The sequence below is a fragment of the Camarhynchus parvulus genome, chromosome 2, assembly GCF_901933205.1.
Source record: "Camarhynchus parvulus chromosome 2, STF_HiC, whole genome shotgun sequence".
Classification (NCBI taxonomy): domain Eukaryota; kingdom Metazoa; phylum Chordata; class Aves; order Passeriformes; family Thraupidae; genus Camarhynchus; species Camarhynchus parvulus.
This window is the reverse complement of record NC_044572.1, coordinates 83,039,980-83,064,021: the sequence shown is the minus strand read 5'-3', so window position 1 is coordinate 83,064,021 and position 24,042 is coordinate 83,039,980. Positions and strand designations below refer to the sequence as shown.

Below are 24,042 nucleotides of genomic sequence, written 5' to 3'. Positions count from 1 at the left end.
GCATATAAAATCAACACAGTGCAGCCTGTGTAAAAAAACTGTTGTGGGAATAAAATAGTTGCTTCTCTTTTATTATTGTGGTGTGTGACCAGATAATTTCCTACCAATAGCAAAATGCAGCAAGATAATAAAGCAGCATAAAGTAAATTGCGTAAAAATGCTTTTTAGTTTTTCAGTTCGGAACAGGAAAAGGTTAACTTTTTTTCCTTCTGTCTGCAGACTGTTAGCACAAGTGCTTCAGGGAGTACAAAAAAACAAACTATATTCAGTGTGGCTGGTTAGAAGGGAAAATCTGAGTAGTCATATTTTTTTTTTGTTTTGTTGGGTTTTTTAGACTGTGTCTCCCAGCAATGTCATGACTGCAGTATAATGCTTTCGTTTTGATGCAGGATCTTGAATTAATTCAGTTTCTGTGTTGTTAATTTTAGTGCAAATTTAGTGTAATATCAGTGTCATGTAAGGGAAAGCAGCTTCCAAGTTCACTTTGTGCAGTAGGTCTGTCTGACATTTTATATGACCAGTTGTAATCAGTTGTGGTGTCATTCAGCTAATCAATAAAGGTTTGCATTAATGGAGTTTAAATATCTAACAGGCATAAATATTCTTGCTGTCACTGAATAGATTAATTTGTTTGCCTGCTGTAAATCTTACCTTTTGTATTTACCCATAATATACTTGCAAAAAAACCCTATATCCTTTATGATACTTTTATTTTTTTTGTCTCTATTTTGGAAAAAAATAAAACCCTTACTTTTTGCTAATACAGCTGGTACTTTGAGTGCATTAAAACAGCTCAATTGATTACTTCTGATTTAAAAACTTCTGAGAAGGAAGTTGCATAACAAGACTGGGAGCTCAAATATGTGAGTTTTGGCAAAGAGCTGCGGAAGAAAGGCTTGTCTGTAGCAACCTTGCAAGAAAAGAACTTGACATTTTGAAAAATTTTTATTGACCGGTGTGAACAGGGAACAGGAAGTCAAATCACTCTCACAGGCAATCTTCAACCTCTTCCTTGCTGACCTTTAAATGCCACTTAGTGTCATCAGAAAGTCAAGGAAATGCTAATAACAGGGCTTTCGGTAAGAAAGTTATATATAAGGGACATACTTTAAAAACAATCATGAGCTGATTTCCATTTTAAACACATCTGTTTTTGTAAAACTGCATTCTCACTGTAGTACAGTTATAGTTTTAATAGATTACTCTTACCTTTATATATGACTTTAAAATTTTCCAAGTATCTAGAAGATACCAGAACTTCTGTTTATCTTCAAAAGGAGGTAGCTTGAAAAAGATAGTTTGCAGTTTCATTCTAGGTTGATGACCTTGGAACAGAGACTGGCCTCAGCTTTAGGCTCTTTATCTTGTGTTGAGTTCAGCAGGTATGGGACTTTAGAAGTCTTGTACAAAACTGACTGCTTGGTGTCTTCTGAAAATGAGAATGGTATGTATACCTCACCAGGGTACTCTTAGCCTTCATACTTCTGTGTTTTTAACAGTCCTTATTTGTCCTGCAAAAATGTCTTTGATAGCTGAATTTCAAGTAGAAGAACTAGTAGGAAAAAAACCTTAAAATAAAATTGCTGAACACCAAAGAAAACACCTGGTACATTAGGAAAGAAACAGGACATTCCTTGGGTTTCAGAAGTTTAATGAGAGGGGAAAAAACCTAGCTGGCAAGTTTAACATGAAATGGTGATGACACGTGATGGCACCATAGGTTGGTACGGCAGTTGTTTCTTGTCTCCTGCTGATATCTTTATGGAGTTGAAATGGACTGTAATCCATGGTTGTGCTTCAGTACATATTCCAAACCTATGCTCAGCTAGTGTCTAACCTGACTGCTGACCTATGCTGGTCTATCTGGTTTTGTATTGGGTTTGCTTTAATTCAGAGGGGAAAAACAACCCCAAACCAAACTGTTTCTTTTTCTTTCTAGTTCACGTTAATTAATTGCTGCTTGAACTGGTAGCAAAGTGCTCCAACACTAGTGGCTTAACAAACACTGTGATTTTGCAAGTTGAGACATTTTTGGAAGCTCTTTATATAATTAGTTTCCATTACTTTTCTCTTATGAATTGATTTTTTTTTTCTTTTTTCCTTTTTATTTTCTTATGAAGCACATGGATTCTGTGAACTGCTTTGGAATCTGAGCACAGTATTTGTGCTAACCTGTTTGTCAAATGAAACGGAGGATAAGGACTGACTTTTTTTAGGCAGCACCATTGGCTTCAGTTCCTGAGCTTGGCTTTCTTCACTTGCACTGCTGTAATTTGAGTAATTCAATTGCTTCTTTGATAACAAATTAGGAAAACAAGAAATGAGAGATGGTTAGAGTATTTGGCATGTAGATATCATGTCCCTGCAATTTTGCTTGATTAATGTTGTATGCTCTTAATAGTTGCCTTGCTAAACTGCCTGGAAAACAAACCTCCAAAATCCTGTGATTTGGAAAGGAACTGCATTGCATCTAACCCAAGGTAAAATATAACATCTGGGTTAGGTGTTGTCTCTCAGTATTAGTTTTAACAAAAGACAAGTCATGCCATAATCACTTGTGTCAGTGTTTTGTGTCCAGGCTTGTGGTTTTTCTCTAAAAGCTAATGAAAATGACTACACACATGGGAGAATTTGAATGTCTGACTCCAGTTAGGCAAAGCTCTTGTTGCTGCATGAGAGGGCTTTTCAAACTAGTTCAAAACTGTCCTCATTCTGTTCCCCTGGAAGCTGTGGCAAGTTTTTGTTTTAGGGCAAGGGTATTTACATGAGCATTCTTGAAATCCTCAGTAATGGAATAATGGGCTTGATATAAAAGTTGGACTTGGAAAAGAAAACATCAGTGAACTTGCAAGGTTGGGGTTTTTTTTCTATAATTCAAGTCTTTTTATTAAAAAGTACTTATACTTTCCTGGAAGTATTACCTTTTTTTCTCCTAGTACCTTCTGTTAGGAAATCCAAGCTTAAAAACAGGACAAAGCAGCTTTAACCTGTTTAGTTGTTCATCACTGTATTCCTTCCCAATGACCTGTAGCTTGGAAAAGGATTCTCATAGCTCTTCAGCCATAAGATCTTGAAATAAGGTTGAATATTCATTTTAAACTGGTTATGGCCTATTGTCTTACTAGCACTCTGTATTTTTAGTGCTAAGAGGGAAGTCTTAAGGATTTTTTATTATTTTCACACATCTTTGTCTAAAATCTCTCCTCCTTTTTATCTAGAAGGCTGAAGAATTAATAGAGTCAAAGCATACTGCAGAACCCACTTTGAAATTGTTTTGTTCAGTTGTTTCGTAAATGTGTGAAAAGAGGAGACTATTTCCCTCCATGAACCTGTTGTTTCTGTAGGAGTAAACAAACTTTATTTGATAGGACCTTGTACTGATAATGACTTAAAACTTTTAGCTTACAGATGTGATCATTATTTTTTCCACTACCCAAGGTACAGGGCCAAGACAAGACTACTTCTTTATAAGTTTATACCTAATCTTTTAAACAATACCTTCTACTTCAACCTTTTTTTCTTCCTTTCCTAGAAGGGTAAAGGTGCTATTGATGCCACTCAATTCAGAGAAATTAGTGATTAAAAAGATGCAGCAAACACTGCTTTCAGTCAGAGAAGACTGGTATCATACTCCACTTGTGCTAAATACATTATTCCAAGATGAAGTGTGCTGTGCAGTGTGCAACATAAAAGTTAACAAAAGCATCTAGGTCAGTAATTCACATCACACACGCAGTAAATGCAGGACGAGGCACAAATCTGTTTGCATCTCAGTTGCTTTCACAGGAATCTATGGAACATGGAACTTTCCCAGGAAGTAAAGGAGCCTGTATTATACCTATGTTTGCATTGCTCTTTTTTTAGCTCTTTATGCTTTATCAGTGCTTCCTCGATGGTCCTAAAACTAAATGAATTGTGTTTTTAATCTTACTGCCCTGTGTTTTTCATTTTTTACCTAAGCTTGCACTTGGCACTTGTGGAAAGAAATTATCTTTCTTTTTTTGAAAGTAATGGCATTTGGGGTGGCCTTTAAGTTTCCTGCCAGTATGTATTCTGTGGTTTTGGACAAAATTCCACCAGAGAGCTATATGTCCTTGATGGGAGAGTTTTGAAATTGTGGTAGCATGTTCTGTTGTGATAAGAACAGCATTATCAACCATGCTCATCAGCCTGTGTTTCCAGAAGAGCTATTCAGCTCCAGGTCATGGTGAGGTGGTATCAGTGGTGATTCCACAGAAGATATTTCTGGGAAGTTACAGTCAAATAACTTAATTAAAAAGTAAAATCTTCAGTTTAATATAGAAGGTTCTCTTAATTAAAAAAAGGAGAAGGTGACTCGGATTTTAAGGGGGAAAAAGAAATCTTTTTGCAAGATTTTCATTAGCAGAGTAAAAAATAGGTATTGAATTTAAGAGTAAAGACTAAAGTTAAAATGCACATTTTCAAGGAATCGTAGTTCTAATGTTTTGTATTTGTAGATTTGCTACTATTTGACTGCATATGTTTGTTTGCATATTAATATAAAAATGTATTAAGATTCTGAAATCCATTAAACTTTTTCCAATGATTTTATTAAGTTTTCAATGAGAACGAAAGTAATTTTTAACAGTAAGGAATTACTGAATTTTCTGTTTCTCCTTTCATCTGGGCCTGTTAGAATCGAGAGTGGTGTCTGCCAGTAGGACTTTTTTTCACCAAGTTAAATGGTTGTTTTCAGTAAGTTGTAAGTGATTATGCATGATTGTGCATATAAATTGGAAATAGTTTAATGGCAGCAGAATTTCTCTTATGTAAATCTGTGGAGAAGACTCAGGTGAATCAGGCAGATTGATAACAAAATAGACAAGCCTGAGACGCTGACAGCATTTTATTAATACAGTGTTCTCATTTAAAAGTAAATCTTGCTTCCAGAAATGTGTAACACTTGTAATTTAAATGCAACTGCAAATGCATTTGGATAACTGTAATTATGAGTCTTGATGTGAACTTTAAATTTTAAATAGCAAGCAGCAGCAGTGTTCCCATCAATACTACTGTTAAACCGCAGTAGGTGCTTATCATGCCTCCTGTCTTATTAATACTGCCTGTAAGCTTTGTTCCAGTTGACCTTTGGAAGTTTCCAAAAGTTAGAGTTTGCAATTCAGCAGGTTTGGCAGAGGAACATACATGATTATTCATATCATTGTTTAAACGGTAACCAGATGTGTCTTGTTTTTCTTCTTTCTTTCCCATTGTTTTTAAAGAGTGATGTTAATCCAAGATGTTAATCCATTTACAGGGTTTTTCCACAGCACCAAATTCCCCTTCGGTGAATTCTCGTTCCAGTAGCCTGGGTTCATCACTGTCCCTTGGTAACATCTCTGGAATGACAGCAAACCCAGAAGTGAAAAAGCGCAGAGCACCTCCTCCACCAGTTGCAACGCCAGTATTGCCGAACGCGGAGGTGAGGGGACAAGAGAGGACAGCAGCACAGGTAACAGTGACACTGCTGGATGGGCTCCTTTTTTTGCTGTGCTGGGTACCATCCATCCATTCAGCAGTCCTAAAGCCATTCACAGGTATTTTGGTCAGCTGTTAGCTACAGCTGACCAAAACTCCCATCTTACAAGATAAAATTATCAAAGGTCTTAGTGTCTTGTATACATTTACTGAGCTCTCTTGAGACTGCCCCAAGCTTTCTGCCCTGCCAAGAATCATTCTAAATCAGAACAGTTTTGTGAAGCAATATGCTAAGAGAAGGAGGGTAAAGAGAAAGTAAGGCAGAAAATCTGGAAATTGTATAAGGTATCCTTACCGACTCCAGGGCAGTCCTGGAGAACGGGTGAAAGTTCTAACGAGTGACAAAAACCTTCAGCATACTGTTTTGTCCAGATACTTGTCAAGCTGTCACCTGTATCCCTGCTTCCAGTGCTACCATGGAATACCAGAATATCTGCTCTGTTTTCTGAGTGACTATGTGACCTTTTAAAGCAGTGCTCTGGTTTTGTTTTTATAAAAGGTCACTGTTCCGCAGTACATTATTGAGAATTAAACAGAAATGGGGGGAAACCTTTCTGAGAACCTAAGTCTTTGAAAAGAATAGAGCTAAGGGAACGGGAAATTGCTCTTGCTTTTATAGTGACACTCAGGTGTGTGTTACTAAACCTGCACAAGTCTTCTGGTTCCACCAGCAATAGTATTGTAGTCTAAATGTAAACTGTAGAAATCAGCATGTACAATTATATAGGGAAGCCAAAGAAGAGTGCAAGGAACCAATATTGCCAAAGCTGTGTACTGTGAACTGACTCTTACCTGCTCAGGGCTTGTCACCTCTACAGCAAACTGATCTTTGGAAAGCAAACTGTCCTAGTGCAAAATGGAGTCAGAAAGGAATCTTTGAGTTCACTACAGAGGAAGAAGAGAGGAGCCTGGTGCTCAGTCTCACTCCCTGTCACTCTCTTATTTATCTTCATTAATACATTGTTAAACACCTTCTCAAGTGAAACATTCTGTAAAAAAGTTGATGCACACTCTTGGTAAGGGATTGTGGTTTTTTATATTCCCATTCTTAGGTTATCTAAGTGTGATTGCTGGAACACAGTAGTGTTTCATCTTTCAAAATTGGAATAGATGCCTTGAAATAGCACTTTTTTATAGATGTAGCTGAAGAGAAATAAGACTTTTTCTAGCAACACTTATGAAATTTTTTTTCTTAAAATTTCCTTTTGACATTCCTGTGTAATATTTTTGACGTTTCTTGCGTCCCCCAGAGTTAACGTGTTTAAGGTAAATAGATAATTTCATACAAAAATACTATGGCATTTTGACTCCTAAGTTTATACTAGTATGGTAATCACAGACTACATTATTCTGCCATTCTCTTTGGCTGATCTCCTTGCAGTATGACGTTGAGATTCTAAATTGTGATGTACAATTACACTGCAAATCTAAACTCTCCTTGAACATACTAACATTTCTATTTTCAGCATTGTTGCAAACAGATTAAAATGCTAGTTTTCTGAAGCCATGGGTAGAAAAGTCTGTGGTTTATTTTTCACAAGTAGTATACAGTACAGTATCAACTTCTAATTCTCTTACTCTGAAGGAAGATGGGAAGCAGATGAAGGTTGTTTCAGAGGATTTTCCATAATAAAGTTCATTTTGGGCAAAAGAAATGTCCTTTGTAGCTGACAAAGTCAGTTGAAGATCACAGTAGAAGTGCTAGAATATATTTGGCTGCATTTGTTAAGTAAAGGACATCTTTCTGGAAATAATGGCCTAGGTCAAAATGTTAGAAAGTTATGGTGTGTTTCTGAAGGTCCCAGGCTGAAAGTTGCTCAAAGGCTGCCATGTACTTTTAATAGGAATGGAGTAGAATTGAAATAAAGCACAAGTACCATGAAGCAATCAAAAACTGAGGGAAGAAATTCATTATTCAGTATTATGGGGCAAAGTAGCAACAGAGATACTGTTTATAAGAAAACCCAAATAGTTCCATTTTATCTACGTGCAGACAAGCCAGTTTGCTGTGAAAATAGAGTAAAAACTCTCAGGGTGTAAGTTTATTTCTTTAGTTTATGGGAAAGAATTAGCACTGATCTTTTTTTTCAAGGAAGGACGTCAATTCCTTATTAATGGACTTCCTTCCATAAAAAGATAAGATGTTTGTTTAGAAAACTTTATTTATGTGCAACTGTTTCTAACAGGAAGATCCTGCAAAAGGGGAACATGTTTGTTTCCAGTGAAGCTAGCACACTAATAGAAAATGAAAAGGTGATATTCTGAACTTTCAGAAGGTTTTTTCTTTTTTATCTGTCTGGTTCCATAAAATTGTGTAGGAAATAAAATACTGTAGCTGTTATGAACACCTTTAACTTCGCAAACCAATAAGCCTGTTATTTTTAACCCATTGTTATGTTCCAGGTATAAATGATTATTTAGGGTTATATATATCTCATTTCCCTGCCTGGTCGTCCCAAACAGAAATTTCCATGTGTATGAAGACTGGGGTGTTTTAATTTATGATGTACATTTAGATTTTCTCCACTCATTTTTATGCATAGAGGACTTATTGCAATATAATTTTACTGTCTTACAGCTTTTGTTATTGTAGGGCTTAGGATAATTTATCTCCTTGTGGATAAGGCCCCTGCAGTAAATTTATTTACTTTTCAGTGCAACAACATTAGTTTTCCATATGTGTTTAAAGGTAGTGTTCCCTCTGTAACCGTTTTAAATCTACCCTAGAAAATATTCATGTCTGTTCAGAGTGTGCTGAACATGTACTAAGTAGTTTGCAAATGAGTTTGCAGAGTGAAAGAAAGGCGTCTACAGATTTCTTCCCTGGAGACTTCACCCCTGTTTTTCTTAAACATCTTTCAAATGATTTAGAATAATGAGAATGCACTTGAAAAAATAATCTTCAAAAGGCTAGGGTATATAAATAATTCCAGGACAAAATCTAGGATATTTGATGCTTATGAAGCAAGGAGGTCCTCTCCTTTCTTAAGCTGCAGGTGAGGAACTGGACTCACACTTTTAGAAGGTTTTATTATAAACCAACACAACTTTCAGATATATTTATTTCAGATTTATTTATTTGTGTTGTCTCCTGTATGTTGCTATAGACAAACTAATGTATATAGCATACTGTGGGGTTTTGCCCTGCTTTTTACATTCCTCTCTTCTCCATTTAGATCTTAAAGTTGGATTGCTGAGGGTGGTTGTTGACTCTGAATTATTGTCCAAGACCATATTTTAGAGCAGAATGCTTGCGCCCAGTGTTTGATCAAGGCTGATATTTTCTCACCAATTATAACTTACTCATTGAAGAGTCTTACTCACCTGAACAAAAAGGAAAGAGAGACAAAAGAGAACCACAGCCATTCTCATAATTTCTGGCAGTTTTCTTTCCCATTGTCCATAGTTAAAATAAACCAATTTTATGCCTAAATGAGAAGTTTAGCTTTAAGAGAATCATTATAATGTGAAAAAATGTAAATGAGATTTTCGTATCTTTCCTGGAGAAAATAAGATACACTAAAAATTTTCCAAATGTCTTGCTTATGTAGAAGGTATTTTCAGTATTTGCTATGTTTTTTCCATCTTCATTGATGATCTCTTATACTTACCACCACATAGGGTGCTCCTCTCCATCTCCCTCTATGCTGGACATAGCAGCCTCCCTTAAAGTATGCTGCCAGTGCATATTGCACTTGAAAGAGTGATTATTCTGCTGGCAGTCATTGATAGGAGTGCTGCAGAGGTGGCAGGACCCTGGCTTAGACATCCTATCCATTTAGTAGCATTTTCATGCTTTTGGTAGGGTTGCTTTTCTCACAGCAGAATTCATGTTACAGTATTATTTACTATTCTTTTATATGTAAACCAATATAAATAGAATACACCAGGGATTGAAAACTTAGGTCCTTCCTATTTGGTTGAGCATATTAGCAAGGAGGAAAAATACTCCAGTGAAATGTTCTTTCTGGAAACCATTGAATTTTTACCTATCTACAGGCAACCCTGAAACACTTGAAATGGCACTGCAGATGAGCACAGCATATAGTGACCACATACCTGGAATTAATTCTGCCAGCAAGAACCACAGAATAATCTTCAAGCAGTAAAAATAAAGGAGAGGCAGTAAAGGAAATGTATGAATAATTTAATATTGGGATCATAATTAACATACTAAATTTTTTCAAAGTGTTAATAAATTGTAGACTCATCCAAATTTTTAGAATCAGTTCCTGAATTTTCAGTTCTTTAATTCCCCTTTTGTATGTGTGTATGCTGCAGGTATGGATTTAGAAGCTTCTTGGAACTGTGACTCATAATCTTCCTTAGAACTAAGATATATTTTTAAATGGTGGCCAAGATTTTTAGAAATGGTTAGTTCATCTGTCCATAATTAGGAAGCTGATTTTGGAGCTTGATGTTTTCTGAACTTTTAAGATGTCAGAAGCTACGTCTGGTTGCTCAGCAACTCAGTATCTGGCCACTGTGATTTTAATATCATATTATTTTCCAATGTGCCACCTTCTGTCACCAAAGGAATTTAAATTGAGGTTGTTAATACAAAAATCTGAGCAAAGCAAGAATTTCTTCCAGTAGTGTCCCCCCAGCACAGCAGGGTTTTGTGTACAGTCATCTTTCATGCATTTTTGCACAAAGTGATAACCACTCATCCACCTTGCTGCTGTATAATCTTAATGCTACAGATTTGTGGTTAGCTGGCTGAAGGGATAATCTTGATTGATTTGAAGTCACACTGTTACTGTTGTTCTCCTCAGGTTTTCCCAGTGACGTATTTCCCTGTGGCTGCAAATTAAGCCTTAAAGCCATGAACACAAAGCATCCTGTAGAACAGTGTGTAGAGTAAGTTCTTGCCATGTACATCCGTGTCAGTATGGATGCCACCAGTAGAGCTCTCTATGTGTCCTGAGTCTTGAATCTGCCTTGTCCCTGGGTATTTCTAATAAATCTGGTATTTCAAATAATACTACTCCTGCAGTTGGCTTTCCCTCTGAGAAACAGCCAAGTCTTTAGGAAGAACCTGTGTTTGTGTGAATGGCAGCTTTTTTCCTCATAAATTTTCTTGAACTATGAGATTTGACATTTTTTAAGAGAAGCATGATAACAGCAGTCACTGCAGCTGTGGGAAGTTGAGGGACAGAAGAGTCACAGCTGAATGAGAACACTTACCATGGCTTCTTACAGAACTGAGATTTATTGTAGCCAGCTGTCTAAAACCCACTTAATTAACTTACAGAAGCACAGTACTCATACCAGCTTCTTTTCATCTACTTCTTCTTTTGTGCATCTACTGCAATTTATTATTGTCTAAATTTCGCTCTGATCAGAGTCCTGTGTCCCAAGAGGAACAGTTTCAAATTAGTTTAGATTTACCTGGTTGGTAGATCCTATTTTTAATAGAAAGTGTTGCAGTCATACTTGGAGGGGTTTGTTTTTGTACTTAGTGCAGCAGGATATGTTTATGCTATAGATATTTTCTTCCCTTCTATCTTATACTTTATTTCACTTCTTATGTATAAGATAATGGGCAGTTTGTGGGGAACACGTGACAGATGTATTCTGTTTTAATAAGAAGCCCAGAATCCAATAAAAGGGTGGACGGCTTCAGATTACTTATCTCCCTTTCATAGGTTACACCTAAACCAGAAATGTCTACTAGAAGTCAACAAGATATGAATGCATGCTTTTTTTATCATCTTTTAGAGAGGAAGGGAGGTTTCTCTTGACTCAAAGGTCTTCTGGGTGAGGTCTTCTCAACCTTTTTCTTATGACACATTTCCTTTCTCCCTTAAGTGTTCTGTGAATGTATTTACATTTTGCTTTGTGGGGTTTTTTTTTTCTGTGGAGCATCCAGAACTCTCCTTTGAGAATAGCAGATATATTTTTTCACATTCTGAGGAAGGATGCAATGAATCAGATTTTGCTGTAGGAAAAAGCTGTTTTTCAAAATGTCTTTTATTTCTACAACCTACTGTATCTTCTAGGTCACTTCTCAGGTTTTTATAAGTTCTCTGAGAACGTGAAAGCAGGATTTATTCAGAACAAGGAGGAAGAACACTTGACTGACTTTTTAATTTGTTTAAAATGTTGATTTAAAGTTAATTAATGACTGAGTTTATATGCCTTTTCAATTGTTCTGATTTAAATTTTCTTTTTGTGCACAGAGGCCTGAAATGTGAATACTGCATGTTATTTTTAGAAGTGTCTTTGCCTTTGTTCATTAACTGAGGATGTCATGAGAGTTAGCTGTGATCTTCTCCAGTCTTTGTGGCAGACTTGTTAGAATTCTCAGGCAGTATGTGATATCTCTCAACAGCATTTTTCTGATGAGGGCAGAGATATTGAATCTTTAATAAAGATGCTCTTTCTCTGGAACACTGTTCAAATGCCCAAGTTATGTAAGCCTTTTAGAAGGAGGCTAGTTTTTTGTATTAGAGTTTGGATATTAGGTGCTGGAGTGCACTTTTTACTGCTATATGATGCCAAATTAAGAGGTTGAGGACTTCTTAGGTGATTGACATGGGGCAATATTTTGATAAGGTCAGAGAGTAGCTGTGTGTCTCTCTGTTAATACAGATAAATAATTATTGATAAACCAATTAAGAATGGAGATAATATTTGTATTTATTTGTTTTTGTGTTTCACATCAAATTCATGTAGCAGTTGCTTATTTTGGATGTACAAGGCTGTAAATACTGCATGGTAATTACAAAAATTTTCCATTAGGCTTTTAGTATCTATTTTTTTTTTTTGTGCTTTTCTTCCAGTCATTCTGCCTGAAATTTTAGTTAGAAGCTAATTTATTTCATTTATGCATTGCTGTAGATGTTGTGAGTTTATTGGTGTCATGGGGTCTTTTGCCTCTGTTCATAGAACCATATAGAAATAATTTGTCGTACACTTTGGCCAGAGTCTTTAGCCTGTTAGTCTGGGATGGTAAAACAGTTAAACTTGGCTTGACATTTTTCACAGGTTAAGTGGTCTGGCACAGACAGATAATGACCATCAAGCTGTCCAGTAACAGAGATAAGGAGTGCACTTCTGTTCTTTGTCTGAGGAGCACATTGTAGTTCCTTTGTCTGAGCAGCAGGTGTGTGAAATATTCTCAAGATGATGCACCAGAGACTATACTTCTATCTGAAGTAGGAAAGATTGTATAAAATAACTGTGTCTGTAGTAAGTATCTACTATCAAAAGCAAAGAAATAGAGAAAAAAAATTACCAAATAATACTGTTAAATGCTGCCAATGCCACATTCTGGCATGAAGAAATTCAGAAAAAATGAGTGAAAGATATAGTTGCTGTTTGGAAAGTGTAAGAGAAATTAAAAAAAAAACCAAACCAAGCCTCCTTAGGTGGTTTATGTACTGGCAAAATTACTGGAAATATAATAGAGAATTTAACCAGTTGGCATCTTTATAGAGATAGTGAACAGGGTAAATGTAGCTTCAGTAGAAGAGAAACCCTGCTTTACAGGGTTTTTTCCCTTAGAGTGCTCTTGATGCATTCAGCAAGCAGATGGGTGTGATCTGGTTGATACAGTCTGTCTAGGTTTCCACGAAGCTTCCAAGTTCCCTCATCAAGAATTTCATAAGGAACCCAGTCTCAGTTCCATAATAAATAAGGTCATCTAACTCTTAAATAACAGATACAAAAGAAAAGAAGAGAGAGATTGCAGATTAGGACTGAAGGATCTGCTCATCTAGTGGTGAAATGTTGCAGAAGCCTTGGAGTATTTGACCATCCATGTTGATCGTATTAAGAAATTACCTGTAAAAGAAACAGTGAGAAATTTTGTTGCTCCTACTTGAGTTATCTGGATAGCAAGGACCAAGACTGAGTATGAAGAGCAACAGTTAGAAGACCTTATGAGACTGAGCGCTGGGAGCACTTGCAGATGAAAGTAGTTAAATTCAGTGTGGGGAAGGCTGAAGTGATATATATGAGAAAAGACCACTCTTAATTTTTTCTAAGACCTTGTAAGATACTGCTCTCTCTGCTGGCAGTAACTGATTAGGAAGATCTTAGGATCAGATTAGGATTTTTATTTTAAAAAAGTCATCTCCAAGCTCAATAGCAATCAAAAAAAAAAAGGAAATCCAATTAGGATTAGCATTTTAGGAGAGGAAAAATGGGTAAAAAAGATAGTTTTATTACACCTCTACATTGTGAGCTTTTCTATGCCATCTTAAATACTACAACAGTGTTCTCCTTGCTTCAGAAGGATATTACAGAATAGGATGAGACTCATGGAAGAACATTGAGGATGATCAAAGGTGTGGAGTAGTTTAGTACAGGGTCAATGGTGCAACTTAAGTAAACCATGATTCTTCATCTTGAAAAAGTCACTGAAGACTACGGATAAAGACTTGACTTTTCAGCCAGGCATTATAAGACCATTTAGAGCTAATAGGAAACAGGCAAACTCCCAAAGTCAAAGCACGTGGGTCTTCACTGTCTTGGTCCACCAGGGTTGTTATAGACACTAAAAGTTTACATGAGCTTAAGAGGAGACTGGACAAATGCTGCAAGAATGACAAAACCATTCTGAATTTTGAAAGATAAATCACATCAGGAAGTCCCTAAAATAAAGTTGGCTGGTGGCCACAAAAGTATTTGGGAGGAGGTAGTATTAAACATACCTTTCCTCTTCTTTTGCTGTCCTGTAGGTACCTGCCACAGTCTAATAAAGAAGCCTGAGCAGAACCCTTGATCTAACACATGCAGCTATTTTTGGAGAATACTGAAGAGAGTCATACCCAATGATTGTCTCATATAATCTGATATCACTCCAGAAAAGTCACTGGCAGCATACACAATGACTTCACTAGGTCTTCTTATCAGTGGTAATTTGATGACCAGAAAAACATGTTTCTCATTAAAAACAGAAACAGCTGCCTCTGATTGCTATTCCCAGTCATCAGTCTTTGTTTTGTGTTCCTAAGTACAAAGCTGCATTTGCAGAATGGAGATGGAAGTTTTGCCAGTAAATCATAGGACCAATAAGAATTTTGCACCATGAACCCTAAAGCAACTTGCCTGGTATGTGTTTTATTACTTGGTAGTGTGACTGCAGGATCAGAGCCCCACAGGACTCTGAGGGTCATATTGCAGGCTTCTTGGGCTGCTCCCCAAAATTCTGGGATGTGCTTATACAGCTCATATTATGGGTGGCTGGGAGCTGTACAGGTGATGTCCAGTGGACTCTATAGGGCATGTGTCTTTCACTGACAAAATAAAAAGCAGCATGAAAGGTGTGATCCCTTTGCATTTCAAATCAGTATCTGATCTGGGCGCATGCCAGATATACTCTCTAGGTTGCAGGTCCTCTGAGGAAGGAACTGTTAAGACACTTTTGTCTTATGCAGTGACAGGGCTATTGTTTTACTTAGAAAATTATGATATTTCTACCTTTCAGGAGATAGAAAGTCAATCTCTTTGGGTGTTCCCTCCATGTATCCACTTTTGGTAATATCTTTTTTAAGAGTGTATAAGGGTGGAGTTTTCTTAATGACTTTCACTTAATGGCCTTGTCAAAAAAAGCCATGTACAAACTGTTGCCCTTCACAGACATAAAATTTTGTGATGACACACATTAAGTTTTATAGAAACAATTGTCTCTGTAAACAATCATAAACCTGAAAGGTTTTATGTATTTCATATTTCCACTGGAGCTGAACCTGGCTAGTGCTATCCTATTGTAGAGACCATTATCAAGATGTACAGAACCAATTAGTAGAAACAAGAGTGTGTAGTAAAAAAAGCTGTGGTCTTTAAAATGCCCTGTACCATGGTAAATGACTAAGAAATTAAACCTCAACAATTAATTTCCAATTTGAATGTGTTTTGTTCATTTTTTAAAGAGCTTTAAACATGACATTCAGTTATTTGAATGAGAAATATCCAGATTTGTTCATGTTTTACAAAATAATAATCAGATAGCAAAAATGAAGCCAGCTGACAGCACATCAGATAATGTTTGCTGTGCAGTTTGGATGCTTAATTTAGCTAACAGCTGCACTTTGGTTTGGATAAATGATGCAGGCCCAAATTAAAAGAAAAGAGTAAAGTGCAATGATGGCTGAAGGCTTATCTTGCTGTCATGTAAAGCATGAAATTTAGGAAGGCTAAAAAAAGCTGCTAGAGAAAGGGAGTAATTTGTACTTCTTTTTATGATAGAAACAGCTCCAAAAATTAATTCTGGTGTATGCGCACTTAAACACATTAATTCTTTTAACATAGTTATTAAAAACTTCAGCTTAAATGATACATGCAGTGTAGTGACTGCTTTCTCAACAACTCTGAAGAGCATCAGTTAAAGGTATGTTGTATTTTAATAATGTATTACAGAATTTTCTTCTGTATACCTTTAAAGAAATTCTCTTGTTTCAGCCCAAATTGCTACCCATCCTCTTTATTGGTCCTAATGCTCAACTTCGTGTTGCTGCACATTTCTTTACTAACAGCATGTGTCTCATTAAAGAAAGAGAGTGGCAGAAAACATTTTAATAAAATGGCAACTCTTTTTTTAGGAAGCCAAACTTATTTTCCAGCAGCTTTTTTGTCCCTCCTTTTCTTTCAACTCTTTTTTCCTGTAATTTTAAATAGAGTGATGTGTCACAGTGTGATGAATTATTTAAAAGGAGTCTAAGCTTTCTCAGTCAAGAAGCAATTAACTACAATTGATTATATTTTTTCCTGAAGCTTGGCCAGTAAGAACTAGGAGCTAGTTCAGAATTTCAGTAGAGATTTTTGTGTTAGTGAGAAGGTACAGCCTCTCAGAAGTGCAGTTGGAGATAAGACTCATTTTGCAACACCCCTTTGAGAAAATCTACTCAGATAATGTTCACAGTCAATTAGCAGGTTTTGCACTAGAAGAATTTAAAATTTTGAGGTCTACTTTAAAATTATGCATTTTTACATTGTAAGAGGAATCCACTGTGTGGGCTTTTTTGCAGTTTTGCAGAAATAGGTTTTTTGCAACTTTGTCCAGGAAATAGAAGCAGTGTCAGTTCAGTGGTGATTTAAATTGCTTACCTACTTTAACTGAAGGCTGGACTTTGTGAAGTGCTGAGTGCTTCACAATTTGACTTGGATAGGCTGTAATTTTAGAGGGACTAGAGAATGTAATTATAAAAATTCGTAAGGTTCCTCCGTGGTCTACTTTCCTGTTGTTTTTTGAAAAGTACTACAGTCTTGCACTCTAACCTGTGTAGCTGTAACCTCTAAATTGACATCAAAGTTGAAGTTACCTGGTGATGTTTAATACATATGCAAGAACACAAGCAAAGTAAGCTTTCAGTGTCTTTATATTACAATTTAACATACATAACATAATAATCATGCAAAAATGCAAGATTTGTTTGGCAGGAGCATTTCCATTTTTTTTTTCAAGAAAACATATGTCTTGAGAGTTGAATCCTTGAATTATGTGCGAGAAGAATTCCTGGAATAGTCTTTTTTCCAGCATCAATAGCATTCTTGATCTTTTGCAATAATCCAGTTGCTTCTGGCTGTGACTTCATGGTTCAGTTGCCAACTGTTTCTGAACAGACTATACTACCTGCCTTGGGAATGATACCACAACTTACCATCTGGTGAGATCATGATAGCATCGATTGACCTCCACATGTGGTCTCTGTCAAGCACTTCATTGAAAACTGGCAAGACATTGGGGCCGGAACATACTGTTCTATGCAGCCCTGAGTTTTGGCAGGGTTGCAATGCTCAGTAAGTAAACTTCATCTGGCTTGCAAGTCTCAGACAAATAGAACAGGCTGATGTCATCGTAAGCTTTAACTCTCATTAAAGAAGAAAGTATGTGTCAAGTAATTATGAGGCTTTGTTGGGCATGGTATTTAGGGGAAGTTAATAGACAAAGATCATTTTGAACAGCAAGACTTCTGAAGAGTTGGCATTCAATGAGCAATGAAGAATGACCCTAGCACTGTGCTTAATTTAGAAACTGGGTTTGCATCACTTTTCAGACTTTGTTTCTAACTCCACCTTACACAGATCTTAAATTAAAAAGGTAAAAATTACAGAATCGAAAAATTAACAATGTGCTGTGTCAATCAGGTTTAATTCTATGGCTTAATAGTATAGTCATTGTTTAGCCAAATCAGAAAATAAGGGAAAACATCACAGATATAATAATTAAAAAAAAAAAGTTCTCTGCTATTTCAAGCTATTTTTCACAGTCATAGAATTCTTAGGGATGGAAGGGACAGCTGGAGGTCATCCAGTCTGACCTCTCTGCCAAGGCAGGGTCCCCTAGACCAGGTTACACAGGAACACATCTAGAGGGGTTTTGTCCCAGACAGGGAGGCTCCACAACCTCCCTGGACAAGCAGTTCCAGTGCTCTGCCACTCTCAAGGTAAAGAAGTTCTTCCTCATGTTGAGGCGCAACTTTGTGTGTTTCAGTTTGTGGACATTGGTCCTCATCCTGTCGCAGGGCACCCCTGAAAAGAATCTGGCACCATCCTCTTTAAAGTTGCCATAGGTCACTTGGAGAAGTAGGCATCTCTTTTTTTTTTTTTTTTGCAGGATGCCTGTCTTAATGAGAATATAATTTCTCATCTCCTGAGACCCAGTAGACAACCCCTGAGTCCTGCTCAGCTCTATGTTGCTGACACTTCCAGGTGTGGCTAACAAGCAGTGTGCCACGATGGGTTCCTCAAGCAAGTCTTCATAGCAAAATCTATTTGTAATTTTGGATAATAAAATTTGACACTTGTGGTCAATAGCTTGATGTAGAGCCATGTTATGCTACTGTCCTAGTAATATATCTAATTGGCACTGCGGTACCACTTTGTTCTTTCCCCGTCTTCCTGCCTTTAGGTTGTGGAAATTCAGGGGATTTTGGCTGGTGTTCATAAGTGCTGGAGAGAACTTGACTTGAGTGGGAATTTGAAGGGGGCAGTGGGAAGCTATGGCACAAACAAGGTGATTGTTAAGGGTCCCTTCCAATCCAAACCATTCCATGGACCTGTTGAATCAGAAAGGAATCAAACTATTGCTGGACTTGCTGCCTAAACCATATTCCCCAGGCTTTCTATGTGCCTGCAGAAGGAGAAGGCTGATAGAAGGGCGTAGAACACTGGAAATAATCAGATATGGTTTTCTCTAAATTGAGAAGACTGCCAAGGTGATTGCCTGGGACTTAGTGCTAAGCACTAGAAATTTAATTTGGCTATCTCTACAAAAGAAAATTGATAATTAGCAAAACAAATGAACATTATTAAGAGTGTGTTGTTAATTGTACAGTTCTAACGAAAAAGATGTGCACAAATATGAGATTAAAATCTGGAGGTCAATTTTTTCCCTTTTTTTTTTAACTTCTGTAGAGGACAAATGAATATTGGTTTGTAGTGGTTTTAAAATGTGATTTTTAAGTGTTTGAGGGGTTCTTGTTGGTTTTTTTCCCCCCTAAATGAAGACATAAATGAGGAAAATTACATTGTATTCTGAGAAACAGAGGAAGTTCAATTCTTTGCCAAAGCAAACATCCGCAGACTTGTGTAGTCTACATGTTTCAATGCATGTGAAAATATTTGGTGTTGTAGAGTGATTTCCTTGAGTGGAAATAATGCTGCAGCTAGAAATGAGGTTTTGCAAAGAAGGAAATCACAGCTATCTTAGTAATTTAACATCTCAGATTTGTTTATGGATAGTTTCCTGTCTGACACATTTAACTGAACAAGTTAAAGGGTTTAAAGATTAAAATGGCATTAATTTTTGACTGTCCTTGACAGTGACATTTCACAAAGGGTGTGTTCTATAAAAACAGATGGAAAAATGAGCTTACCCCTTCACCTTGTACTGGCTTTCTTGTGTTAACTGATTTAGCTTTCTGCCACCAATCAGCCAAGTATTCAAGGACATACTTGCCTTTTGTCTTCTTCATTTTGTGAATAAAATAGCACAAAAACATAGAAGTTTCTATAAAATCCAAGCTTTTATCTGTTATTAAGGCTGCAGTGTTTTTGTAGTCAGAGCTTGATTTTTGATAATCAATTTTAAATTCTGTTTAACACCAAAGTTATATAATAAAAAAATAATCTGAAACTAAGCATTATGGGCAAAATTACGCAAAGTAGTGTGATATGTGATGAAAATAGTGTGATATGGGATTAAAATATTAATGGTAGGGTTCTTTTCAGTAGGCAGATGCAGTTTGCACTCTAGTTCTAAGACATATTTCCCAAAGTGCCTGAGCCCTACCAGCAGCAAAGCAGCTCAGAAGCTGAGGCAGGGAGTACAGCTGCTGGTACAGGAGTACAGCTGGGATGCAGCCATCAGGTGAGACAGATACCTGCAGAGCACAGGGAAGCATGATGCAGATTGTCAGGATAACCATGAAATATGGTTATCCTCTTCCTTGAGCTGCTTGCTACTCTTGTGGACTTAAGTTGCCAGTAGCTTGGGAGTCTCCCATCTAAATCTGTTCCCCAGGAGAGTGATGTGTCCAGAGTTACACAAGCTGTCAGGTCTGGTCGGTCCAAATATCAGTCCTGCTATCCCAGCATACTTAGTATTGTGGCTTACTTAAAGCTAAGCCTGTTTTTATTCATTTTATTGCCAGGCTTTGAGATCCAACACATGAAGATGAATGGAAGTAAAATGACCAATGCAGAGAAACTCTTTGCTAATTCCTAAAGTGTAGTTATTCCTATGCATTTAACAAAACTGCAAGTTTTCTGAATGATACCCTCTTTAAAAGTGTTTCAGTGTGCTGGATTTCTTATTATCTCTGTGTCTGTTGTTTTGGTAATGCGTTGTTGTATTTTGTGGTATCTTAGTAAGTATTTTAAATAACCCACACAAATGTCCTTCTGCGCAGTAAGGAGACGCTTCTGGGGAGACATCAGGCTGCTGCCTTTGAATGCAGTTTCTAATATACTTGTGTTTTAGTGCACTTGTGTACTTATGGATTAAGCATTCATCTTTTAATAAAATGAAGCAGGATGCTACCCAATAAGGAAAGAAGGTGGAGAAGTTCAGTGCTGAATAGACTATTTTATTCAATGAAGCTTAAAGTGGTCAGCCTCATTAGCTCAGTTGCCCAATTTTGAGAGCTCACTGAATTTTCCTTTGTCAGTGTATGCCAATGAAAAGTCTAATGATGCATGACCTGTCCAGGGAATATTAGGCACATGAGTAAATGTTGTATAAGACACATTACCGTTCAATTGGGACTTCTTGTGGTTTCTAGTTCTAGGCATGTTGAAGCATCTGTTGCCCTGTGAAAATGCAGAATCAGCTGTGCAGGATAGCTTTTATATCATCAAGTTTAGTGGACAGATTTATGTCTCCATTCTGCCACTGAAAGATTTATCTGTCTGATTTTCCTAGAGCAACTCTTCTTGGATCAAAATATTTTCTTCTCAACTGCTTTAAGTTATGTCATGGTAATATGTCTTTCAATCTAAACCCATAAATCTTACATACCAATCTACCACTTGTCTTTCATAGAATATTATAAAGGATTAGTGCAGTTATAAAGAGTTTAAAGCCAATTAATGAAACATGCATCTTTTTTTCTTTTAGAATTCTTGTAAAATGGCTTTTAATTATTTCAAGATTTCTTAATTTTTTTTTTGCAGGGGAAGAGGTTTGAGATGGTCCCACATATGATTTGGGATGATACTGTTGTTTGTTCAGTTATAGCTTACCTCTGGGGTTTTTTTTTCCTGTTTGGATTGCATTTAAACATGTTTGAAATTCAATAGGCACTCTGACCCCACACAATATCATGGCCAGTAGGTGTATCAGAATCTGGCCCACTTAAATCAGAGTGTGTGTCTGGTCAGTGTGGGATGATGGAACCACTTTGTAATGAGGGTGTGCTGGTGATAGAATCCGTGTGTCATTTTTCCAGTTCTTTTTGTTTACTTCTACAAATAATTTCTGCAGTCGTTCACTGTTTCCAGGATTAAGAGAATTTGTATACAAATTAGCCAATTCCTGTATAAAACAATAAAAGGTCCTGATGTGTAACATTGCATAAAAAGGAGAAAGAAGCAAGAGAGTATAAGGACTTTCTTCACACAGTTTATATCATATGCTATAGAATTATTTATTTGCTCAACAATAATCTGACATCCCTTAGAAGCAATCCTTATTCCAGACATGATTCTACTGCTGATACATCTGCATAATCTGTAGCTGTGTTATTTGAGCAGGAAGAAAATTGCTTTAAGGAGAATTCTATTAAATATCGAGACTGGAAAATTCTTAGATTTTCAAGAATTTTGCCTTTCTGTGGCAAATTATAGGAGTGATAGTAAAAGGAAAAATCTGTTGCCATAAGACAAATGTTTCTTGTAATGTTTATAAAAAATACTGGAAAGAATGGCTTGGATTTTGAAACACAAACTATGCAAATTAATGATGTCATTTCTGGCTTACAGAAGGAGGCTCACTTTTAGGAGCCATAAACCTGCAGTGAATTTGGGCCTAGTTGGGTCTGTGGATTACAAAAAGTTGGCATTGACCAGATGACTTAGTACTTTTATAAATCAACATTTCTGTTAGAAGGTTTAAAAGGGAAGGGCTGACAAATACAAAACCAGTGTCTGGCCTGTAAATAGAGGACAGGCAAGGCAAAGGAGTGGAGCTCACACTGGAATTCTATCTGAGAACCTCCTTGTCTTTGAATGCTAGATGAATTTTCTGTAGTGGTGACTTTTGTTTCTTTGGGCCTCTTTTAATAACTTTCATTATTTCATATTCATTGGAACCTGACCCAAAGAAAGTACTGGACTGTTACACATAAAGAAACTTAAATTCAATTTGCGCATGCACTCTTACAGTGTCCGAAGATTGTTTGCAAGTAGGGTGACTATGAAATGCTACTGATTGAAAATTTCAAGGATTGGCCTTGTAGGATTCTTTTCTACACAATTTTGACAATTAACCCATGGTATTGATGTTATGCTCTAAATATATTCTCAAATCTTATCTAGAGCCCTCAAAATTGTTAAGTATGTTGAGCTTTCACAGTAGGAAAACAAATACAGCACATTGCTCAGATATTTTGTACGCAATGTTGGAAGTATTTTTCAAAGAGCATTGAGCCCTGAATGTGATGATTTTTGGTTTGGTTTGGTTTTATTTTAATTATTCTATGTTATCAGTAGGGGAAGAGAAGCTGTGCTATTTTTCAGATTTGGGTCCTTTTGACCTCTTTTATTCTAGCTCAGTTCATGGTATTAATTATAGTCAGAATTTAATTAACATCTTTTCAAACTATGTATTTTTTGTGACAGGAGCTGATCTAATAATTTCTGTTGATAAATATAGGTGAAACGCAAGTGCTAAGACTAGGAAATACTCTGTTAGACTCAGAGAGGGGCTCCTCTTGCAAAGTTTCAATGGGAAATTACTGCAAATAATGTTGCTAAGGCTTGATTTCTTTACAAAAGAAGCAGCCAGCCATAACAAATTATTTTCGAGTTCTATTGGTTTTGTATGTACAATTGGAAGAAAGAAACAGAATGTTCTTTGTGTTCTTTTCCATTTATGTTTAGCCTCATAGGTTTACCGAAATTGGGATTAAAGAAAATATACTTTTAACAATTTTTATGACCTGGTCTTCAACTAGATACTTCTTATATACTTTGTAGCATGACTGGCTTTAAACAAGCTTTTCATCTTCTTTGTGGTGTTTGTGAAGAATACTGCACTTAGCTGACAGTATAATAAATGCATTTTTGTGTGTGTATTTCACCAAACTTTCATTATTGCAGTCATGCACTAGCTCTTTCCTAGCCTATTCTTTAACTGCAGCAGCGTGATCATCCATACATGTATCTAGTGTCCCTCAGAAGATTTGGTTAAGTAAGAATACATAGAGCTGAAAAGGATAATCTGACTTCTAATACGGATCTTTTCTTCACAGGAAAGCAGTTATGTGTCTTTGTGGGATTTGAATATACCAAGCTAACATCCTTCACTCCTCCTGTACTTGGAGAAGGGTGATTAGTGATCTCTAATATTTTAAGTGGGAAGACACATTTCTTTACTTTCTGCCTTGATTGTCAAGATTTCCTAACTTTATCATTTAAATCACCAGTCCAACCAGTTTTTGTCCTAAAATAAAATGATTTTTCTGTCTGGAGAGGGAGGACTGAAGGTGGAAGCTGCAAAATGCCACTAAACAGCTGCAAAAGTCAAGGTTGTACTTGTGAAGCTTTGGGAAAGTTCAGATGGTGCCTGTCTCCCAGATGATTCAATTTCTCCATAGTTACTGAATTTTGCAGTCTTTGTAGTAATCAAAATCACCACTTTAATAATTTTCTTTCTCTTTTTTTCCTGTAAGGTAGTATCCTGCAGAATCAAGATACAGTATTAAGTGCCTACATGTTGTTAGTTTTTTAAAATGCAGGGGAGAAGAATGGGATTTTTTTTTCCTTTTCAAAGTGTGTATTTGCTGATTTCTTCAATGGAGAAGAATGCAGCATTAGGTGGCTGTCCTTGGTGTTATTCCCCTCAAAACCAAAGCCTGATGAGTCTGTTTCACT

General features: G+C 36.6%; 1 protein-coding gene across 3 annotated transcripts in view; it reads left to right on the top strand.

The window, feature by feature from the left end:
* Positions 1–24,042, top strand: part of LOC115917567 (protein cordon-bleu-like) — a 145,101-nt gene that overhangs the window by 78,646 nt on the left and 42,413 nt on the right. For all 3 annotated transcript variants that reach the window (XM_030971712.1, XM_030971714.1, XM_030971713.1), the window contains one exon: positions 5,279–5,473. In XM_030971712.1, the coding sequence (XP_030827572.1) occupies positions 5,279–5,473 (195 nt within the window). The remainder of the gene's footprint in view (positions 1–5,278; positions 5,474–24,042) is intronic.